This window comes from Protomyctophum bolini (genome assembly GCF_963924005.1).
Source record: "Protomyctophum bolini genome assembly, chromosome: 14".
In the NCBI taxonomy this organism is placed as follows: domain Eukaryota; kingdom Metazoa; phylum Chordata; class Actinopteri; order Myctophiformes; family Myctophidae; genus Protomyctophum; species Protomyctophum bolini.
This window is the reverse complement of record NC_137875.1, coordinates 22,214,742-22,238,769: the sequence shown is the minus strand read 5'-3', so window position 1 is coordinate 22,238,769 and position 24,028 is coordinate 22,214,742. Positions and strand designations below refer to the sequence as shown.

General features: G+C 42.1%; 3 protein-coding genes across 4 annotated transcripts in view; 1 reads left to right on the top strand and 2 right to left on the bottom strand.

Moving 5' to 3' along the window:
- Nucleotides 1-956: 956 nt before the first annotated feature.
- Nucleotides 957-2,684, top strand: LOC308328803 (coiled-coil domain-containing protein 177; the record flags this gene model as incomplete). Its single annotated transcript, XM_080782913.1, has 1 exon — nt 957-2,684. One exon carries the CDS (start codon nt 957-959, stop codon nt 2,682-2,684), a length of 1,728 nt encoding a protein of 575 aa, XP_080639039.1.
- Nucleotides 2,685-3,056: 372 nt separating this feature from the next.
- Nucleotides 3,057-9,569, bottom strand: LOC308328802 (zinc transporter ZIP9). The gene is made up of 7 exons (XM_080782912.1): nt 9,342-9,569; nt 8,886-8,991; nt 5,448-5,612; nt 5,304-5,363; nt 4,871-4,956; nt 4,647-4,781; nt 3,057-4,525 (listed from the first exon to the last, which is right to left on the bottom strand). The coding sequence occupies exons 1-7, from the start codon at nt 9,435-9,437 to the stop codon at nt 4,265-4,267; spliced, it is 909 nt and encodes a 302-aa protein (XP_080639038.1). The 5' UTR covers nt 9,438-9,569; the 3' UTR covers nt 3,057-4,264.
- A 154-nt stretch (nt 9,570-9,723) lies between these two features.
- LOC308328450 (CSC1-like protein 2) overlaps nt 9,724-24,028 on the bottom strand; it is a 37,035-nt gene continuing 22,730 nt past the window's right edge. For both annotated transcript variants that reach the window (XM_080782272.1, XM_080782273.1), the window contains exons 13-24: nt 23,706-23,839; nt 23,423-23,560; nt 22,876-23,029; nt 18,853-18,959; nt 18,420-18,506; nt 18,158-18,223; nt 16,816-16,978; nt 15,661-15,766; nt 14,825-14,992; nt 14,130-14,245; nt 13,958-14,029; nt 9,724-13,736 (exon numbers count right to left, since the gene is read on the bottom strand). In XM_080782272.1, coding sequence (XP_080638398.1) covers nt 13,545-13,736; nt 13,958-14,029; nt 14,130-14,245; nt 14,825-14,992; nt 15,661-15,766; nt 16,816-16,978; nt 18,158-18,223; nt 18,420-18,506; nt 18,853-18,959; nt 22,876-23,029; nt 23,423-23,560; nt 23,706-23,839 — 1,503 coding nt within the window. In that variant the 3' untranslated portion in view covers nt 9,724-13,544. The remainder of the gene's footprint in view (nt 13,737-13,957; nt 14,030-14,129; nt 14,246-14,824; nt 14,993-15,660; nt 15,767-16,815; nt 16,979-18,157; nt 18,224-18,419; nt 18,507-18,852; nt 18,960-22,875; nt 23,030-23,422; nt 23,561-23,705; nt 23,840-24,028) is intronic.

The following is a 24,028-nucleotide window of genomic DNA, read 5'->3' as shown; positions in this document are numbered from 1 at the left end:
GCCCTCCACAGTTGGGATTTTATCTTAGAGTATAATACTCTAAGGATTTTATCCTCACAGTCACAATAGTATTTTTTTGTATTGACTTGTACTTTCGTTTGAAATGTACCCAAATTCTACATACTGTTAATACAATTTTCAATCAATCAATCAATGGATAATCTGTGGCTGTGGCCCTACCATGGTAGCTGAAGGTAGCATGGACTTTTTCTGATCGCAGTCTCTGACTTCCACTAGATGGCACACGAACAGTCTGAAATTGGAACTGGACTGTCCCTCTTTATTTGACTTGCCCTGTTGTTTTAACCATGGTTACAAAAAGAAGCATCTGTTTACTTTTTTCCCCACTGGTGCAGCTCTAAAAGAAATATTAGCACATGTCTGTTTTCATTAAAATAATGGCAGACGTATTCAACTATAAAACAGGTTTGTATTTAAATATTGTTTGTAACTCAAATTCTTATATTTAAATGACAATACACAGAACATGGAAAACAAATGTCCATATATGTTTGGTCAGGAATTCAGATCTTGTTTCTTGTTTATAAAGTCAAATAGTAGCAATTATAAGACTATTGTTTCTATCATACACCATTTTCTATAGTCTACCATTGCATTATAATGATAGATTTGGGGGCAGTTTTCTTTTTCCTTAACTATTTTTGTGGTACAATGTGTTTTGAATGTGTTTGGAGGTGATCCCCTTCTCCTAATTCGTTTTGCTACTGATCTGCTGTCTAGTGAACCCTCGTGGGACAGAAATGGAATTAGCAGTTAATCCCTTCATGAAGACGCCTCACCGGTTCGCTCACATTGAAAGCCGAGTGGACGAACTGGATCCATGTTTCACAATTGAATCAGCCACTTCTATGCGAATCAGATGTCAAGAAGGGAAGCCTGCCCTAGAAAGAAATCTACATTTTTAAAGTAGGCTAAAGGTTTATTATTGTGTCCTCATGGGGGAAATTAGGTCGCTCTCTCCGTTTATTCACCTGGATCTGAACAACTTTGACTCAACAGAAGCAGAGGACAGTCGGTATGTTTTAACGAGCCCTCGATCCCTAGAATCATGTGCTAGACTTGGTGTCAAGCCTGTTGAACTTTTGATTAAATCGTTGAATGAGTTCATTACTGAACGTCATGACATGCCATTTGAGGCAATGACAGTTATGCATGAATCCTATGAGAAGGAATGCAGAAGGCGCTTGAAACTGTGCCGAGAGGAGAGGGAACGGATTGTCAAGGAGGCTGCGGACAGAGGGCAGGGCAGCAAGAAACTTTCAACTCTAGAAACAGTCCTTGAGGTTTCAAGTCTGAGTGCCAATTATAAACCAAAATACTTATGTTCTGCAGATGAGAGAAAGGAACCCGTTCGGAATGAGAATCAGGGCTGTAACAGCAAATCCTCTAGCAGGCACACCTTATCTGATAACAGACCAGAAAAGAGCTCAGTCTCCTCCAGCCTTAGCTTGGGAGAGCTCAGGCACTCTCCAGCCACAGAAATGCAGCTGGAGAGGCTTACAAGAGACATCCAGAAGGAGATGAATGTCACCATATCAGAGAGTGATCGCAAGATTGCAGCTCTGATGCTGATGAAGCACCAGGAGGAGCAAGCCCGTCTGAAGCAAATTCTACAGGAGGAGCAGGAGAGACAGGAGGCCAACATACAGGAGGAGGTCCAACGCGCTGAGACAGAGAAAAGGAGGCGAAAACAGTTAATGCAGAGCATGCAGCGCTGGCATGAGGACGTGGAGGCCCGCAGAAGGCTGATGGAGTGTCAGGAGAAACATTTAGTAGGACTACGTGAGCAGGAGGTCCTACTGCACGATGACCGCTGGAGGAGGCTGACAGAGGAACTCAAGGCTCAGCGCCGGGAAAGAGCCGAGGCCTCCAGGAGAGAGGCAGAGCTACGCAAGCGTTACCAGGAGAAGTTGCTCAGAGACAGGGAGCAGGTGGAGGAAATGGAGAGGGAGAAGGAGAGGCAAGTTGCACTGGAGAAGGAGGAGAAAGCCAGGAAGACCAGAATGACACAGGATAGAAGAGAACGGAAGAGGCTGCAGCTGGGGAACCACCGGGAGCTGCTGCAACACCTCCTTCAAAGACAGAAGGCAGAGCAGCAGCTGAAGGAGGAGGAGGATCTGATGAGAAACACCCTGGACGAGAGGCTGAACCGCTGCTGGGAGAAACACATCCAGGCCACACAGGCCCGGGCGACTGAGCTCCAGGAGCGCTCGGCCCGGGCAGGGGAGCAGATCCACAGAGCGCAGCTTAGGGCCGAGCTGCAGAGTCATCAGCAGCTGAGGCACAGGCAGCTTTTGGTCCAGCTAAGCCAGCATCGCACAGAGAAGGCCTCCCAGACTGCCTCCGCCCAGCACCAGAACAGAGCTCAGAAAGCTTACCAGAGCAACCAGGACAGGCAACTCTGCCACCAGCGAGTCAGAGATCGGGTGCAAAGGGAGGAGGAGGCACAGCGAGCGGCCAGAGAGAGCTACCTCACCACGAAGGAGTGCAGGAGGGAGAGGTTACGGAGACAGCGAGAGCAGATGCAGGAAGAGGCCCGCAGAGCAGCTCGTGCTTCCTTCCATGTGAGAGAGAGAGTTAGGCAATACACGCAGTGTCGCACCTTTGACCAAATGGCTCTGGAAGCTCAGGTCACTGCCTCCATGGGCCGTGTCAAACTGTAAAATAAACACTGGCAGTTTGGCTCCATATCTGCCATATGCAGGAACATTGTTTGTGTCATGAAGAGTCAAAAATTAGGCAAAAATGACATTTTCCTCAAAAAAGACGTTATTTTAAGAAGGTGACAATAAGCATGACAAGATGACATTTTATTCATTAAATACTACTACATTAAACAAAATGTGTCTGACTGACAATGAACTAGGATACACCTGACATTATTACTACCCTCAATTGTGCTTTGTGTGCTGTATTCAAGGAAAACAGTTTTCTGTTATGTTATGTTTTCAGTCACTTATGGCAAAACACATATATAATAATAATCAGGTCACATGTGCATTTCTTTTATTTATTTTTATTACTAAAATGGGATTTCCAGTAAGTTTGAAGAGGAACTTCACACTTCTTGAAATAAAATTTGGCATCAAAATTGTTGTGTGGTGGTAACTGGTAACAATGAGCTAGCTATTAGTTTACATTACTGTACACAATACATTAGAAGACACTGAAAACAGACACAAGGAACTATCATGGAATCGTACCGTAGTCCCTTTAACACCCTCTTTCTCTCTCTCACACACACACACACACACACACACACACACACACACACACATACACACACACTTTAATATTCAGCTCACATACTATTTCTAAAAACTACTTCTTCAAGAGTGAAAAGGGATTGTCAATGTTTGTCTTGCTCATAAACCACTTGAAACAGAGCATCCTTATTCTGGGTATGTCAAATAGGCAAACATTTGGTGAATCTAAACTCACAACAGGCTATTTACGATTATTTGTGTGTTGAGCGAAAACAGTATAGACCCCTGATGGACCCCGTTCAATGAAGGGTTTAAGTCAGAGGTGCCCAAACTTCTTTGACTTGAGAGCTACTTTAATGACAAGCTCAACAAGATCTATCCACCAAACAAAATATCCAATTGCTGTGAAAAGAGTTAAACAATGTACCCGTTGGGGCTTTGGAATAGCAGCAATGGCATCACATATAAGACTAACACACTTGGAATGGAAAATAAAGGGGGATATTTGTTTTAACTGGTAGGGGTTTCTTTGTAATGCTACTGATGTTTGTGATAAAATACTTGAAAACAAAGTATTGCATTGTGGGTTTGGGCTGACAGGCCCTTTCAGACATCAATCAAATCACCTTAATTAATTCCTTCGTTTTTGAGTGATGCAACCACTCCTATAGACAGCTACAGTACAGGTATGTGTGTGGCTGTGTTCCTGGGTCTGTCCCTGTGTCCCTTGCTGTGTCCGAGCACGAAAATAGCGCTATAGCATTTGTTCACCACCAAATGTAACTGTTGCACAGCCTAACACACAGATCAGGGAGGAGGGCTTGTACAGTACAGTACAGTACAGTACAGTACAGTACAGTACAGTACCACTCACTTCAGACGGGTCTGATTTTTATTAGTATTATTATAATTATTTTTAGGGCATGTCATGTGGTCTACCTGCACAGCCTTTGTGATATACCGTTTGTGCTCCCCTGGTTTAAGTGGTTAAATGTGGTGCATGTTTCTGTTCAAACTACTGAACTTGAGTTGGCCTCTCAGTCATCGCTCAAGCCTAAGGCAAGTAACACAGGGAGCCCCATTCCCAAGACAAGAGTGAGGCTCTCCATGAACCCTAGGTTCCCTGGTTGGTCAGGCCCAGGTTGTCTAGTTTGCTGAGGCAGGTGGGGGGAGTGCTGATGTCCCCCGTTGCTGACCTCTGGGAGGACATGCACTGTGGCCACATAAAGGAAGGTCCCCGCTGAGAAGAGCATCCCCACGCCTGTAGCAGTGACCCGGTTCTGTGGTGACCCACCAGACTGCACATAAAGCACACAAACATGCGTAAAATAATGTCGACCACTCAACGGTTTAATAAAAAACTGAACAATAAAATATATTAACATGGAAAAAGTAATTGATTTTTAAAGTATTTCTCACCGCAATCAATATGAAGTAAGTGCAGATGGCAAATATAGGTGCTGCAGCTGAGAAGGCCAGTAAATGCCCTTGTATGTGCTTCTTCTGCAGGCCTGCATGCATCAAAAATGACACCAGGCCAAAAGCTGCAGGAGCCTGGGCAATTGGAATGTTCTGATAGTATTTATGCATGCATTACATCATGTTTGTACTACTTCGATGTGAAGCTGTCTGTGCATTCTCACCTTATGAAGAATCACAGCAAAGAATACGATAACTTGTAACGACACTTGGTTAGTGGCCACTGCTGCTCCAAGAGCAAAACCATCAGCTATATAGGGAAGACATACCAAGTTAGTGATTTAAGCAATGTTTGTACACGTATCTCTGTCTTATTGTCACACATTGGATCATACCGTATCATACTTGAGACTAGTCTTTTCAAACATGTGAAAGGATTATGAGTGAGGGAATCACATGGTGAGTCACATGAGGGAGTTCAGAACAAACCTAATACTGTGTTGGGAAGTTACCATTATTTAAATTGATGCTGTGGACAAACAAAGTATAACGTGCCAGAATAGGACCCACCTAATGTCTACAAATTATGAAGGCAAATAGTTATTGTATGTGTGAATCATAGTGTAGGATTGCGTACAGGATGATGTTGAATAGTACCTGCAGCGTGAATCACTAGCCCCAGTGAGGCTGTTACACTGGTGCTAGTAGTCCGTGTGCCTGCAAAGAGGTTACACGATAACATGAAATAACAGTCTTCTGTAGAGGAAACACATCTAGAGAGAGTTCTAGGAAATTACTTGCCGCGCATTGAAAGGTAAGTGCCAATCTGATCCACCACAAACATGAAGGTGAAACCAACCACTAAGGCCATCCCAATGAAGAAACGTGGTGGAAGGCCTCCCTCTAGGGAAGGCGCCTGTGTCTCACTGTCATTTCGACTCTCGTGCATGACAGAGCAGTTTGAATCTGCGAGGAATAGTGAAAAACGATTTTCATAACAGCTCACAACAAACAAAGCAATTAGGCACATGGGAGGACAAACAAGATAGATCAAATATCCATTTCACTTGTGAGGCCTCTTATTAGAAGTTGTTCAGACTGCAGGCAAATCTGATTTGTTCATCTCAAATCATGATTTGTAGGAAAACTCACCATTTCTATTTTTGTGGCGAGCAGATTTATAAGCTGACAACTTCCGGAGAGCAACACCGTTGTATGACAAAGAATAAATCAGACTTTGATGCCCAGGTGTCGAGACTGAGACACATTTCAGACTGAATCGCATTTCAACCCAGGAATGTGGTTCCAATCGGGTTTTTTTGTTGTTCAGACATGATGAAACCAATCGGATTCCTATCTATATAGGCCAAAAACTTCTGATTTGGGCTGCCGGTCTGAGCATAAGTATATCCTTTAGACATGGCATGTACAGTAGGTGAGAGTACTTGTTAAGGCTTAGTTATTTTGTATGCTGAGCTCCTTTCAACAAGATAGATATCCATTTACACAGAGTACACAGAGGAACAGTAGGCAAGACAACCAATCCCCAACTAACCAAAGCATACTGTAAGAAAGGACAATTGTAACATCTCAAATTTCACTGATCGGAATTGAGACAGAACCTGCATGACACCTTTATGCACATGGTCTGCGATGATCCAAGTACAAACTGACACACTATACTTACTGCAATATAGAAATACTCTGTCTGTTAAAAGTAAAAGTCTGGAATTCTAAGTCTTGGTATCAAAATGTACTTAAAGTAAAGTAGAAAGTACTCATAATAATCCTTATGCAGAATGTTCCATTTCACAAGTTTTCAAATGTATGAAAATCATTTGTAGACCTGCTATTTTCAAATGGCGGAAATGTATATAGGGCTGAAGTGGTTAACGTTTTCGGTTATGTTTTGTAATTATAATGAAAATCTACAAAAGTTTTCAAATGATTGTAGTGGAGTAAAAGTACAATATTCGTCTCTGAGATGTAGTGTAGTATTGTACTTAAGTATACAATTATTGTCAATTGTTGTTTTTCACGTTTTAAAACACCCAAGGTTGACCAAAGTGCTGTACAGATCGAGATCAGCGGCAAAACAGAGACAGGCAAGAAAAACGAGAAACACAATCAGAAATGATGACAAAAATATAAGCATGAAAGGTTAAAATAAGCAAATCAAAAAAGAGCTAAGATAAAGCAAAACCTAAAAAGGACTCAAGAGGGATTGAAAGCCAGGGAGAAAATATGAGTCTTAAGGTGAGACTTAAAAACATTAATAGATGTCACTGTGGCAGATCGAATATAAAGGGGCAAGCTCTTCCAGAGCCTGGGAGCTGCAGCCATGAAAGGTAGGTATGAAAGTAACAGATTCACAAATATGTTTTTCCGGAAATATGTCATCAGGGTTCAAGTGGTACAGCATTTTCCTCATACTGTCTTGTGAAACAAATATGAACAAAAATCCTGCACACTGCTCATGTTCAGCAGCATCAATTTTCCCTCTGGACCTTCAACAAGAGTGTATCCTCATACTGTCCTAAGTAACCTATTCATTTATATCAGTCTAGTTTTTTTTTTCTAACTTTTGATATATTTGTCAAGTGTTAGCTTTGTTGTACTTGTTTCTATCCAGTAGGGTAGCTTGTGTCATGGTGGGTACGGGGTAGTTCGGTTGAGGTCAACTGTAATGCTGTCTTACGTACATGCAATTAACCCTGACGCCATGAAAATGGTGTCTGACAAATCCTCCTGACACCAGTAAAATGGTGACTGGCTTAGCAATTACATCAAAAACGAATATACCATTTGTGATACAACTGTTAAGTGACTGAGACATGCCCTGCCTGCCACCTCTCTTCAGAAAATGAGAAGAGAATAGGAGTTTCTCAATTTATTTTAAATTCCACTAATGGTAGGCTGTTTCCATTTAGTCAGTAGTCAACTATCCAGCTGTTTAAAGAAGGTTCAAATATAAACAATATGCTGTGTACACTGTACAGTACACACAGTGGCATGCATTTAGCTGGTTGGGAATTGGACTCAAACTGGACTCTCTTATCAGTATGGAGGCCTTAAAAATATGTTATAAAATAGTTTGTGACTCACTGACATTTTAATACTGATGAGGTATAATAGTATAGTAATACATTATAAACAAGTTATTTCAAACATTGAATTATCTATATCTACGTGTGTGTGTGTGTGTGTGTGTGTGTGTGTGTGTGTGTGTGTGTGTGTGTGTGTGTGTGTGTGTGTGTGTGTGTGTGTGTGTGTGTGTGACTGTGTGTGTGTGTATAAACCTAGCTGTCACTGCATAGAATGAGACTGTGGAGGTTCAGGTTTACCAGGTTTAACAATTCCCCACAGGATGAAGTTAAATTAATCTCCTCAGTCCATTTCGGGGCCTTGTGTCTGACTGTGTGTGTGTGTGTGTGTGTGTGTGTGTGTGTGTGTGTGTGTGACACGCGCATGCTGGGGGGGATGTGTGAAGGAATTACTAGTCTTACAATACCTTCTAGTGTTTCGATCAAATTTTATGTGATCATGTGAAGTTGTGAACACAGATATGCAACTGCAATTACCTGTAGGCCTAATGGCCTATACAAGTTCCATTATAAACAATTCATCCAAATCAGGGGTTTAATTTCAACAGGTGGTCCATGGATGTATTGCATGTGGTCCCTGGCCATGCATTTAATAATGTAGGATTTGTTGATTTTTTCAAAATGTTCTTTCCCAAACCGTGAACTGAATGACCTGGTGGCCTATGATGACCGTCCATGTAGTAATTTACTGAGAAGTTGGAGGTCAGAAATTCAACAGTAAAAGGGAGTTACAATCTCAAGAGGGGGAAGAGCACCGGATTGTCTGGTTGAGTCATTATTATTAGGAAATTATTACTAGTCCATGGACTAGTTGGTTGAGAAACAGTGGGATGTATTTAGGCCAAATACCTACATTGTAAATGGTAATTGTATACACATGGGATGCTTAGCAAGTGTTACAAAATTAAGCACTAATCTTAGCCCATATCCCCACTCAAAACAGTGGTCCCCAGGTTGATTCGAGTCAGGGTGGTGGTCCCTCGTTCACATTCAGTTGAAAACCCCTGATCCAAATAGTTCAAGAGTTTTATTTATTTAATAATGAGATGAATGCCAATATGTTCACATTGCAGGTCTGTCTGACCCGGGGTCATAGTATGCCCATGATGAAAAGGGAGATGGGTGCAGTCCTCACCTCTTTGTGACTCTTCCAGTAAATCTACTCCTTCAGGGATGATGATGGCCAACGCTGTCCCACATAAGAGCCCTGCCCCCAGGACGGTCACAAACTTCATTTTCTTCTAAAAGTTGGATAAGGTTACAGTGATATACTCGTACAACTTGTTCAGTTCAAATGGACAAACCCATTCCTTAATGTAGGCCTAATTTATATTATAGGCCTTCTACTCACAATACTCCATCCATGTCAAAAGCAAGTCACGAAAAAGTAACGTTATTTTTCTTTATTTGCAGCGAGATATTCTGACATTGTATCAATTTGAAGAGGAGAGACGTGCGTGCAGCAGATATCATACCGGTAGGCATTTATATAAGTCATTGTCATTTGCTACAGGACCATAGAAAAAGCATGGGATAATCATAACAACGTAGCCTAATAGTATAATTTAAAACGATAGATGATGTTTCTTACCTCTGAAAGTCTGAACAAGAGTGGGATGAATCCTAATAAAAAACATCCTACAAACATCGCAACTGACATGCATGTAATAGCTATACCCCCGTCCATGACGAAAAGGTTTACTTTAGTTCCACTTGTTTACAGGGTAGTATAGGCGTACGGTTCGTTTTAGCGTTCGTCCGGTCGCTCCCATTCATAAGTTGTACAGTACTGTTTGGATCGGTACAGTACAGGAGGCGCCGCGCTTGCCATCTGCCTTTCCACGTCGCACGTCTGCATAATAATATATCAAAATAATCACACACACATCCCTCCCAAGCAGCACCTAGTGTTGAAGTTGGAGAACTGCAGGAACAAACGTTTTACTTTTAATACAAACCACCCCGACTAGTCATTCAACATACTTGATTAAATAGATTTATTGTTCAAAGACCTGGGGGAAATGTACAGATAAATCCATTGTATTGACAGCCCTTGGGGAGGAATGAGAAAAACAGACACTGTTAAATGATCATTTGTGGATCTGACTGTCAATGTTACTCCTACTACCTACCATCTAGCTAAGGCAGACAACAATAAAATGCGAAGCAAACAAAACAGACATTCAAAATGTGCCTCACCGAAGAGCAATTAAACTACCCCTGATGAATAATTTGTACAATGTTCGAGAACTGGTCTGCTTGCAAAGAACCTCCATTTGACTCCAGTCCCACATAAACACAATCTTGATGATGGCAATTCCCATAACAGAAAAAGGTGGGTATTCACAAGAAAGTATTACGACAGATTTGTAACAATGAAATAATAGAAACTATTGGAAATAATTGCCACCATCAGATAGAAAAGTAGCCTGTAGGATCTGTACCCAAATGAAGTTCCACAAACTGTGGAAAACCGTCAGTGACTTGTGATTTATGTACAGTATGCAGCCTACAGTATATGTTGCACCTGTTCTTAAATCATTGTAATCAAACAATCACAAGATTCTTTACACTGGGGAAATAACATTCAGGGCCTTAGGTAGCAACAAAGTCTGCAGTTGTTAGCAATCATGAATCTTGTTAGTATCTCCCTCAAGAGTATAGGACCGTATTTGTTTTTATTTTGAACAAGAAACATTTAGCAATGACTCTCGGAGGTATAAAAATGAAGAGGCATTAAAAGAAAAATCACCTTGTCATGACTGGAAGAGCTCCAGAATTCATGGTGTCAAACCATCGTTTAGATACCATAGTACCATAACAGTCTTAAAAGGGGGAAATCTACCCACGGACAAATTATGGCTACGGTTCAGGACCACCATGTCTGAACCCACAGGGATATGGCCTCCTCTGTCAATCATATGAGTGAAAAAAATATTAGTAGTGCATGATTCCCCACAACAGTTCACTGAGCAGCTAAATAATCCATCTTTCACATTATGGTCTCATAACAACTGGCCCACAGTGGCTAGCTTTAAAGATTTCATACAGTATGTTTATTGGGGCGTACTCATACCGGTTTAGTTAACATTGAAAAATAAAATAAAATCTCCACACACACTCATTATATCATATATATGATATATATGACATAAGAAATAGCTAAAAGAGAACACTGATAAATCCTGAGTCAGTTCGTAAATGTTGAGACACTACATTGCATGTGTTACTTGGTATTAGCATTAGTGTGTTTGTCTGGGCTGTTGCATGGTCCTTTACCGAGACTACAAGAAATGTACTTGGTATGGCTATGGAATTACCAAAATTGACACATTTCTCAAGAACATCTAATGTACGTTTTACAATGTGTAGGGTTTAAACACACACAACCATCTCCTGTGTTCTCACACAGGCTGGTGGATTGAGGGTTTCCATGGATTATGGCTGTGGACTGTTATTATAGTCATTATTGTTTCTGTGCATCTGTCCCTCCCTCTCTAAACCCAACTGGTCAAGGCAGATGGCTGACCACCTAGACTAGAGCCAGGTTCAGCTCGGTTTCATCCTTTTAAAAAAGGTAGGTTTTTCCTGGCTGACATTGCAAAGTGCTTGCTCATGGGGGAATTGTTTGGTCTCGACTTGACTACTAAGTGACAAATAAGAATGCTCTGCCTCTGCCAGAGGCATCACAAATCTGGCCATGTCGTCTGGAAATGGAATGTAGATTTGTGAAAATAAAAACACTTATTAGTCCATAGTAACTGAAGGAAACATCGCCCATTTGTCTTTCATTGGGCAAGAGTAAATCATTTTCATCGTATAAAGCTACTGTTCTACAACTATTATGATGGTATAATTCCAAGACTACATTTTGTGTGACCTGCACTAATGTTTGATATGTTTTCAAAAACAAAACTACACAATTTGACTTAAAACAATCAATAAATCAGCATTGTCTGTGTAAAGGCAAGTGAGTAACTGTAACAATGCTCAATTAACATTTTGAATTTGCTGCCGGCATGATGAAGTCCTGTTAATATTGGATAGAACTTAACCAGCTGTGTCATAGTGACAGGCTGTTGAGTAGCTCATTCCTAATCCTATCGGTATCCACCTAACACTAATTTTAGAAGCTGACAGAGAGCCCCAGTCTGTCCCCTAACAACTTTATTCTGCTCACACACTGGTGACACTTCATCCAACAAGCCATGAAAACCTCAAGATGTAAACACCCGGATAAAGCCTACAGTATATGAGAACCTCTATGAGAACAAAGGTGACAGATTTGCAGGAAAAACTGTCTCAGCAGAAAGCAGGTCCAAAAACATACTGTCTCATCATCTCGGACAGACCGAGGGCTGGTAGGCTCTCAGTTCTCTGGCCGCCGTCCAACCGATGGCAGATTTTAGGTCTCATGCCCGATCGCAATTTCGGAGTGCCCTAGCCCAGTGGTTTATATACAAACTCACAATGCATGCATGATGCATTGTGAGCTTGTAGATCAGCATTTCTCTTTAAATGTTCACCTAAATAACATGCTCGTAATAGGGACGCAAGATTGAAAGTGGGTAAAAATCAGGACACGTTGCCTGCATAATCGCAGGTATATAGTCTTGTTTTGGGAGCTTTGCTGGGGCTCCCTGTCAGGAGCAGCGGTCCATTAGCAGGTCCAGCAGCGGCCCAGACTGAAACAATCCTTATCAAAGGGTACACAACACCAAGCCGCCAAACCATCATTATCCACAGTCAAGGGGCGTTTTTTTTTAGCTTTCTCAATATCATTTAAAATACTGTGCCTAAAAATAAATACAGTTTCAAAAAAAGGCAACTTTACAAATCCAGAGTTTTGTAGCTGTACAGTGTCAAAGTGTCCAAAGCGTGTGGAGTGTTAGTAGCAGTGTTTTTAGTTATTTTTGGAAGCCTTACACAGGGTTATAAGAACCACTCGGACATCATCAGTGCTTCGGAGTTCCCACAGGGCAACCGTCTTTCTCTCTTCTGCTCTTCTGCCATAAAGCTGCTTATTCAGCCGTAGCATCTAGTGCAGACAACTGGGGATCCCGGAAAAGGATTATAGGGGAATCCCTACACTCTTCTGAACTTGATGATGGCATGCCATATTACCATATTTAAACCTCAAGCTTATGGGAGAACAGAAACAATTGCCACAGCACCTTGCCAGCGCAGGGCACAGGGGCAGGTCTTCTGGTTCAAGTGCAATAATATCAAGGGACTACAGACAAACCCCTTCACAGGGCAAAAAAAAGAGAAAGGGAAAGGAAAAACAACTTCTTCGTTTGCCCATGAGGGTCTTTCCGCATGGATTCCTGTGCCGCAAGTGGGTCTTTTTTTCTTTTTTGAGATGGAGGGGGGTTCCTATGCTGGGTCAGGCGTCATCAAAGTAGATTATCTCTGTAGTTGTACGTATATGGATGCCATTGATGTAGTGAATTCCAGTGAAGCAAGAGAGCAACAGTTCTTTAGAAACTGTCTTTGTAGATAGCGTGCCTACGTTAGTGTCGAGTCCCTCGATGGAGGTTGAGATGATTTAAGCCTGATTTATAATTAGTTGCATGCCGGTGTTGCACTGTGAAAATAGCAGATATACAAGCTCACAACACATTGCACTGCAGCGCATTGTTAGCTTGTAGATCGGCTATTTTCGGCGTGTGACACAATGTGCAACCAAGTATAAACCAATGCATTAGAGAACTGTGGGTTCGGTTCCTAGCTTAATACACATAGATTCAGTGCGCTCCACAAGTCTTTTTTTCCCTGTCTGTTCCAGGCAGTGTCAGTGCCGCACTTCATTCGCAATGAGGCTGTCCTCACCAGACTGAAAGTCTTCATTCAGGCCATTCCCAACGTTAATTATTTCCTCGTCCTGCGAGGACCCCTGTGAGGAACCCTGGCCGTCGTCCTCGCTGCTGCCTGAACCAACCTCGTCTGTATGTGGGTCCTGTAGTACTTGAGCAATGTACATCTGCTGTAAAGAGAAGGAGAGAGTAAAAAGTAAGTACACTTTATTTATAAAGCAGCTTTCAAAAAAAAGTTACAAGGTGCTGTACAATGAGCAAAATAAATAAATGTAAAGCAGGAAAAGTCTGCACCATTTGTAAACCCCATTCTAACTGGCCAACTTCACCAATCCAACAAAAACAAATAAAAGTGGGAATGCCATGAACGAGAGCGATGTATGATACTTACTGCTTGCTTGACTGTGGGGGAGGCACGTGGTGGCTGCCCATTCAACTGGCCATCGGTCTCCTGACTGTCAATCTGGTACAGACAAAGAGATAGTTGACATGAGCGTGTGAACATAAGATCATTGTGGGGTCAGGGACATTAAGATGGTACGTTTCGATGATGACAATGTTACCTTGTAGTTGTGAGCGCTGAGATATTTGAAATGCCCAAAGCAGACGTGGGAGAGGCAGATGATGATCGTGATGATCAAAACGATCAATGTGAACATGGACGTTGCAGCCGAAAACCCTTTGGGAAGAAAATAGAGGGAAACGTATTGGACGACTGCACTTCGAAACATTTAAAGGATATGTCTGGTTTTCAACCTGGGCCCTATTTTCCTAGCCATCATGTTAATCGGTTAACATTTTGTCACCATTTATAACTTCACCTGCTCCCAACGTTTTATGGATCAGGGGGCCCACTTGAAAACCTCGAAAGCATTCGTGGCCACTTAACACAGCTGGCCTTTCGGTTGGCGTGTTAAATGGTCAGATTGGTTGGTGGGCTGCATGCATTTTCAGTGTATTTTGTGTATTTTAATGGTGAATCAAATCATTTTGTTCCAGGTTAGATCAATGGAACCAACATAGTGTACTTTTAAGTTCCTATTTATCACAGTTTCACAATGAAAACTGACTAATTCTTGAAGGTTTTATAGAAAAATATCAAGATTTATTTTTAATTTGATTAATGTTATATTATCATTACAGTCTTTGGTGTTTTGCAACACATAGCATCTAACAAAGTTTAATTGTAACCTCATCAGAGACAGACGGGATATGCGTTAGGACATTGAGTGGCCAGTAGATGGAGCCCTTTTCTTACCCGTGCGAACAGTGGAGAAGAAAAGAAGCCAGAAGAGACAGAGAATGGGAGCTGCCACCACTTGGTTGACAGCGCCAGAATGGATCTTTTTGTCCAGTTTGGAAGGCAGGTAGGCATAGTACATGTTGTACCTGTCGGCGAGGTGCTTCAGCAGCATGTACATCAGTCCTGGGCAGGGGAGAAAGGGTGCAGCATTGTCACTTCGAGGACCTAATCCTATTACACCTAACATCGCGTCACCACAGGCTTTCCACCTTACGTTACTAAATTGCTGTGTGATCCGGTCGGGAGCGGATGATATTGTTACGTCATGTACATGGTCATTGTTTTGTAGTCATCAGGCCGGAACCTCCAAACCAGAACATCCTTTCCCCCAAACTGGAAGAATAGTACCTTCCCAATAAAAGCCTTGATGTGGTGTAGTGCAAGTCACACTTTTATTGGGAAGGTATTATTCTTCCGGTTTGAGGGAAAGGATGTCCTGGTTTAGAGGGTTCCGGCCTGATAACTACAAAACAATGACCCGAAAAGGAATGCTGCCCAGGCTATATTACACCTGTTGGTACGCTTCAGCATAGAGGGAACAGAAACCCTCCCATGACTTCATCTTCTCACATTAGGCCCTTTTAATCACTTTCAAACTGGCCATGTGATGACATTTTATATTTATTTTCTTTTTTTTTGTCACAAAAAAAAAAGAAAAAATAGCTCACAACGCATTCCACCACTTGTAGATAAGTTATTCTCAAAACGTTTGTGTGACACCGTTGTATGACAAAGTATAAAATAGGACATAAGTGGTTCGAAGCGACACATTGTCGCAGATGTTCACTCACCAAAAGGAACTATGATCGGACAGGTAATGCTGTAGGTCATAACTACGGTAAAGACACACATCATCCAAGCATAGGCTGCCCCAAACTGGAACTCAAAGGCTTGATGCTGGGGAGACAAATTGATGGGTTATGAGATGATATTGGACTGGAAGCAGCATGATTTCACTTGTCTTGGTTGCTACTGTTATTGTATGTGTAAATCTTGTCACCAAAAAAAAGGTGGTGACTTACGATCACTAAATTGCAAATAAATAAGCATGTGAACTTAATGACCACCAAGATGAAAATGTTAGAGCCACAACTTAATACCTGAACTAACAGTGCTTAACCTGAACTAAATTAATTAAACCACACCTGACCAAACCATGGCTTAACAGTGATTAACCTTACATTTAATTAAAAACACCACCAAACCCACACCGAAACATAACTATAAAATCAAAAACCACACCAATGAATACCTAAACATAACATATTATAGGTCATGGCATGCTCTTGCTCATGCTGTCAATTAAACATTTATTTGATATATAGGAGAGAAAGAGAGAGAGAGGCAGACAGAGACACATTATATACAGTACATATATATATATATATATATATATATATATATATATATATATATATATATATATATATATATAGTTTATTAGTTTCCATATACAGTATATGTATATTATAATATCTGCCCTTGATCTTCAGTGTAGCACCTTCAGAACATGTCCTCTGAATAATTCACATCAACCAAGGATTGTCTTGTTATCAGGTTGGTCATGTAATGTACAGTGACATTGTTCTTTTTTTTATCCCATTTTGGGCGGGAACGCCTTTTGGTGTTAGCATTATGTTGTGCTTTAGCTATTGAAAAATAGCAGATCTACAAGCTCATAGTGTGCCTGGCGCGCTACGAGCTTGTAGGTCTGCCATTTAAAAAAAAATCAAAGAACGACATAATGTCAACACCAAAAGGGGTTCCCGCCCAAAATGGGATAGAAACAGCTTTTTCAGAAAACTGTCAGGATGTAGAAGACATTTTTTTAATCTGATTTCTGGTCAAAATGGGTTAAAAGATATTCCCAGTGCAGGAATCCTATTCCAAGACACGTTATGCACTCATTTCAACTTGGCAAGAAGAGGACAGGACAATGCACTAACCCTCTTGACATTCCTGCGCTCAGCAGCAGAGCGGGCCAACGTAAGGCGAATCATATACATGAGCAGACCGGGGATCCTCAGCAGGTCCATGGCATTACCGATGAAGGCTGAAGCAATGACATAATTCACAAAGAATGCTCCGTTGTCGGGAAGGAACACACATCTACAGCAAAGAGAGGAGAATGACAATGTCACTGAAAAGAACCTGAACTCTGGCCCCCAGAGTACAGTATCACAGTATTACATACAGTATCTGTATGTAAAGGATTGTTTTAGTATAGGTATGTTGTAAAGGATTGTTTTAGGTGGAGGTATAGAATTTTAGAAAGGCCTAACCAGGGACTGGGGTTGAAATTAGCCTTGGCTACAAACCCATATACATTGCAACGGTTTCATGTTTTTACAACTTGATACATTGTTTTTTGTATTGTCCCTGTCAAATAAACGTATAAATAAAAAAAGATCATCAAGCATAATGTTAGCATAAAGCACACATGGGCAACATCAATCTGGCCCTGAAATACCTCAAAGAAAAACTCCAATTAATTATGTACCATTTGAGTACATACCTGCACGTGTCACATTAATTCTTAATGTGCTGCCCACATCCCATGTGATAATACTGTATATTGACTGACCAGTGATTCTCAACCTGTGGTACCTTCTCCGGTACGAGAAACCCTTCTGGTGGTACCAGAAATCTTCCTGAAAATGAAAAGGGTGGGGGCGGGATGCAGTACGAGCACTGCCGACGATGCGTTCACGACTTCACAGATCACAACAAACTAAACGGTGGCAACGCAACATACCAATTAAACAGCTGCGTAGTTAAAATGGTGCAATCGTGGCTTAAAAATGGAACTATAAAAGTGTGGAAGACAAGGAGAATATTTAGACCAGCAGCAGCTGCACGTAGAAACTGACGTGGAGAATGTCAGACGGAGCTACAGCACTATTGCTCCATAATGTCATAAAGTTGGTACCCAGAGAGCCAGATATGTTCTGAGGTGGTACTTGGTGAAAAAAGGTTGAGAACCACTGGTATAGACGGAGCCATCACAGCAAAAGTCTGTCACATCTGATGCAGTAATGTGGTACTCAAAGAGAATGAAACATCAAATGACACAGACCTCATATTGTTATGAGACAACATGACGTATATAATTAATCACAAGTTTTCATATTTTATTGATTCCTGGACAGTAGTCACAGAGGCACCTTGAGGACAATAGATACTATTGTTATCACATTCACATGATAATAATTGCTGAAGCAAGCCGATATGCAGCGGTGTATAGTGTTCTGTACGGTGCTCTGGTTTATATGGTTGGCTGCTACTTACTCAAATCTCACTGCAGCGTCTGCCAGGAAACTTTTGTCAAAAAGCCAACGGAAGAACACATCCAGACTGTAAAGGAGGGAAAAACAACATTTAATTAAATTTGAAATTAACGAATTGCACCAGGCTTTTGTCAAACAACACGGAGGTCGGGAAACTAACTATAACTTAGCTTTATGCCAACGCAAAACCAAGCCGACAGATGCTCTTACTGTATGTAGACTGTTGTATTATTAACACAGCTGTAAGCAGAGACATGCAGTACCTGCTGAGTCCCAGGGAGGGCAGCAAAAGGACCATGAAGATTAAGAAAGTGTAGCATTTGTGCATGGTTGTCCTGTTCTCCCCTGACCTGGAAAACAGAAAAAAAAAATATATATTCCTTTATATTCTTTATACACTTGGGCACACAAATCTTAACCACATATTCTGGGGTGAACATTCCGCAAAAATAGCAGATCTACCATATTACAAATTACAACACATAGCGTTGCGATGCCTATTTTCAGTAAAGATATGTACAGCAATGTAGAGGGCAAAAAATAAGAGGACCAAGTGTAGAGTCCCGTGGGATGATCCCAGTCAACAAAGTAGAAAGGGTTGAAAGTGGTTAGGTGAAAACACACAGAGCATAACGGAGAATATTTTGTATTGTGTGAACAAACGAGTGCAACGCCAACTGTTGTTGAGGGACCTACCGTGTCCAGTGGGCCTCAAAGAACGAAGAGTAGTATACGATGGTGGGGAGCAGGGCAGAGAAGGCCCACAGGAGGAGGGTAGGGAAGAACTGGGTGATAATTGGATTCTGGAGGACAGAGACATAAAGAAGTGACAACTTAAGATACAGTTTAAGAACCAGTAAGACGCGCAAACGCGGGAAGCGAACGCAGCTCGTACATATTTGGGTTTTGGACGTATAGCTGCTTTGGGGACTCCTTATATGGTTATGGCTGAGTCATGGTGACGTAATCACTCAGCTCCATATATGGGCACAAAAGCGGGACAGACAGACACACAGACAGACAGACAGACAGACAGACAGACAGACACACACACACACACACACACACACACACACACACACACACAGACATGATCTGCTAGGTCTCATAGTAAGTGCTGAGTCATGGTGACGTAATCACTCAGCTCCATATATGGGCACAAAAGCGGGACAGACAGACACACAGACAGACACACACACACACACACAGACATGATCTGCTAGGTCTCATAGTAAGTGCTCACTGCGTTCGCAATTATTCTGTGGTTATTCTGCGACTGTAGGTCGCAGTTTACTATAAAAAAAACCTGCATTTCCCATCAGTGTCACGCCTCCATATATGGTTACGCCTCGTGACACGTCACACCACCATATATGAAGATCACGACACTAACCTCATCAAACCCTGGTTAGCATAGCCATACATGGAAAAGACTGGATCATCACCTAGATCTGCATGGAGCCGGCAATTTATGGAGCTGACCTGTTCTGACATTTTATATGTTGATTCCACCCCACCCGTCCTTCCTCTTCGATGTCTCACTTTTGACGTTTTCATAAACATAATAATAAACCCCAAATTCACCCGTGCGTGTGTCTAGTGGTCCAAAACACACCAGCTCACACAAGTGCCAATGGGTAGGTGATGTGCCCAGCCCACCACCAATGATTCAATTGCTCTCTAGTGGCCTGGCGGTGCAACAACACCACCACCATATAAGTAATACTAATCATAAAGAAATCAAAACACCCACATTGGCTCCTACACACCGGCCCCTTAATTGTGATAAACAATTACAAAAAACAAAACATTCAAAAAATTCCTATGGAGCCAATACTAAAGTGACGAAAAACGACTGACATAGAAACATAGCTTTTTCAGAAAACTGTCAGGATGTAGGAGACATTTTTAGAGTCTGATCACAGGTCAAAATGGGTTAAGAGAACTCCAAGCAGTGTGTTAGTCAGGTCTGGTCCCTGCAGTAAAGCTGCATGATGTGGGAGGTACCATGTCTTACCATCATCACACTTCAATTGATGTGGCGGTACAATCTCAGCGTATCCTTTGTCAATAACATCACCTAAACCAGTAAGACGCGCAAACGCGGGAAGTGAACGCAGCTGAGACCCTGCAGATCATGTCTGTCTGTCTGTCTGTCTGTCTGTCTGTCTGTCTGTCTGTCCCGCTGTTACTGTATATGTGGACCTGGCCCCTTTTGTGCCCATGGAGCTGAGTGGACCTGGCCCCTTTTGTGCCCATATATGGAGCTGAGTGATTGCTGATGCAACACACTCCATATTTGGATAGCGGGACAGACACACGGACACACAGACATGATCTGCTAGGTCTCATAGTAAGTGCTCACTGCGTTCGCAAAAAGCTGTATAGTCCTCTTAAAATTCTGCAGATGCTGAACAACGATGTTGCGATTGTTGGGCATAGTGATGTTATCGTCTCTGAATGGTAGATCCAAACAGTAATGGCCATATTGGCTCCTACACTGACAAAGCGCCAGCGCTTGCCCAGCAGTCTGCCGGCACCCAGGCGGATGCGTGACCTCGCCCTTTATGCGCATACATGAAGTGAGTGGAAAATCGAGTGGCAAATCATATAGGACTTCAAATTGGTCTGTTTGGATGTATGTATTACCGTTGGGCTAGGGTGGGCTGGAGCCCCCGACTAGGGGGGCCCCCGAAAAATATTGAAAAAATAAAAAATATATATAATTATATATATTTTTGTATTATAAAATGATTCAATTTGTAGCACAGGTGCGACTACAGGATTTGACCATTCAATCGTGATAAAGACAAGGCTCTATAGCAAGTGCACATTCTATAGTCACGGTTCTATACCTAAATTTATATTTATGAACGGCGGTGTCGTTCGCCAAAAAGAGCAGAGCTACAAGCTAACAACGTGTCGAGGCTCAATGTGGCGTTCATTTGAAGATCTGTCCCCTTTGCTCCTACCGCCCCTCCCCTCACTGTGTTGCTGCTCAGTTCTCTTCCCTGTCAGCAGCGGAGCGAACGCAGTGGGATAGCATGGTAGCACAGAAGACAGAAGGAGTTGCTAGGACCCCGACACGTTGAATACTAAAGTTATTTAGAAAGTTTGTAATGTTAAAACATCACTTGATATAACTTTTAACCAAACGTGGGTGAAACAGCGTGCAGCAGTGCATGCAAATAGTGCACGTGCGCATGCACATGGAGTGGACGGATTGATTGATATACCAAAACAACCCTTGCTTAGCACCTCGCTTACAAAAGCGACCTGGCTGGATATATTAGTCAGTGGCTAGCTCTAGCTCAGATCCATAGCTCTAAATGCAACACATTAGACTAGAGCTATGGACCAGAGCTAGTCAGTGGCCAGCATAACGAGCAACGGAAAAAAGGCAAAGATCCCCCCCACCTCCTTCCACCACGCCGAGGTGTAGCCTATATGTCCGTCCGATGTTCTGTCTGAACTGAAGCAGTCAAAGCCAAGGAGAATGTTACAATACTAATTCACCATCGAGTAGCTTCTGCACTAAATGTCACACTCACATGATAGAACAGCAAGATAAAAACAGATAGTCTGTCTGTCCATCCATTCATAAAATGAATTGATTATCTATCTATCTATCTGCAATTCTGCATACAAAACTAATAGTCTATCAGTATAAAAACAAATTGATTATATAGATTATATAAAAACAAATGATATCCAGATAAATATCAATATTGTGATCATTTCTGAAAAGATATTGTGATATAATATTTTGCCATATTGCCCGCCCCTACCTCATATCACTTTATTAAAGAAAGATCACACCTGTGTGAAGTGAGGGGCACTCTTATCATTATACATCATGAATCATCTCATACTGGCCAATCAGAATGCCTGTTGCCTGTGATTGGTTAGCTGATTTGCTCGTTTACATATGACGTTTATTGTCCTTTCAATGTCAATGTCGTTTAATGTTAATGATGCTGTCATATTTAGCGGAATTTTCACTAATTTCACTGTTCATTGTCAGTGGCAAATATTGAGACGTGTGGGGACTAAAGCTGTATATAGGAGGGGCTAGCGCCCCTCAAAAAAACATTATTTGATAACTTTTCATCGTGCTCCTAAATTTGTTTGCTACTAGATTTTTCAACTTAGTAGCACACGTGCTACTTGGAAAAATGCTAAGCGTCGAGCCCTGGGCCTTGGAACCCCAAAATGAAAACAAAATAGCCCAAAGTCGCAGGGGGGCCCCTCAAATTTGCTCCAGCCCGGGGGCCCTCAGCAAGGTAAATCCGGCTCTGAATATGTCACACGCATACCCTCTATAAACATGTTTCCCAACAGTGTCGTCAGTATCCTTAATATGTCTATTTTTACATCACTCACCAGTCACCTGCCTACTCCAAGTAGGCAGGTGAGTAAAAAACTACAGTATCTCCTCCAAACAAACAGAGCCACATTACTTGCAATGCTTGCATCATTCTACTGTGGAAATGCTATAAAAAACCCTCTAAAAAAACTATTTTTGTTTTTTACCAATTTAAAATAAATTAGTTGAGCACATGCACACAAGTTGAGCACATGCACATTGTTAAAATCTCTGGTCTCAACAACTCAATGTATTTGCAGTACAGACGAAGCATCAAAGCATGAACCAAATTAATTCCCCCCCCCCCCCTCATAACGTCAACAGTGAAGGTAAAAGGCACAGGAAGCACTTACGTTTAAGTACTCCACAGGCTTTGTGACATTGAACTTGTCCATGGTGGAGATGATGATGGCTGGGGTGGTGAGGAAGAACAGCAGGAGGAAGAGGACAACGTTGATGATGAAGCAGCGCAGCCACCAGGAGACCCCTCCGACCGACAGATGCTCCCTGTGGGAAGAAGGGTCACATAGGATGTGTGGTTAGCCCGACACCGAGCAATGGGTGACCCATGGTTATGGACACAGCTGTCCACAGTGGTTACAAAGGGGGTTCCTCTTCGAGGGAGAGCATTGCTCTTCAAACGTGGGCTGAAATCGAATCGATCTGCAGTCCGATTCTCAGGCAGATGGGAAACGCAAACAACCAAAAGCAAAGCCATCAACCGCTGTTTGAAGGCTTTTGTGGGGATATTCACAATACACTGTACATTAACCTGCCCTCGTTCTCTCATTGCGTTGATATGACAAAGTACATTTATTTTTGCTGGATTGTACAGTTTAGCAGTTTGTGGACACATATGTATGAACATGTGATGAATACTGTATATGAATGTCTTCTTACCAGTAGACATTCAGTGGATCGGGGGCATAGCTGACAGTCCAATTGTGTGCGAAGAGGCTGCCACTGAACGGAGAGGACTTTGGCTCCCGACGACAATAACAGCCCTGACATTTGCAAGCATTGAAGTCCTTCAGGATACTTGAGAGGGAAACATCCGGGCAAAGACACACAGAACAACAATTACAACGGGTCAAAACAAGCCAAGAAACAATTAGTTTGAAAAAGAACATTGCTTGATCACACAGACACAAACAAATACCCACTCCCTCACTAAAACACTCACATGGCAGTCATGGATTCATTTTGGAAGGTGACAAAGGCCATTCCCAAGGGTTTACTGTTGACCTTTTCTCGTTCTTTCCTGTACTCATCCTTCAGCTTTGACTCCAGCTTGGTGTAGTACATCACAGCCTCTTCCTGTGTGAACAACAATGATAACCCTGATTCAGAGGCAGGCAGCGCTGGGGGAGCCATAGCACCCCCAATAACTTTAACCCAGTTATTATGTCTGCGTCCCTTTTATGCCCATATATGGAGTTCTTTCTCAGGCATGGCCAAATATGGAGTCTATGCAGACGTCAGAATGATGTGACTACAAGTCAGCTG

Coding starts and splice junctions, on each gene's coding strand:
- LOC308328802 (XM_080782912.1), bottom strand. CDS start 9,437: ATGGACGGGGGTATAGCTATTACATGCATGTCAGTTGCGATGTTTGTA. Junction 5,364..5,447: donor CACTTACCTTTCAATGCGCG/GCAAGTAATTTC, acceptor ACCTCTTTGCAG/GCACACGGACTACTAGCACC. Junction 4,782..4,870: donor TTGCTGTGATTCTTCATAAG/GTGAGAATGCAC, acceptor CCAATTGCCCAG/GCTCCTGCAGCTTTTGGCCT.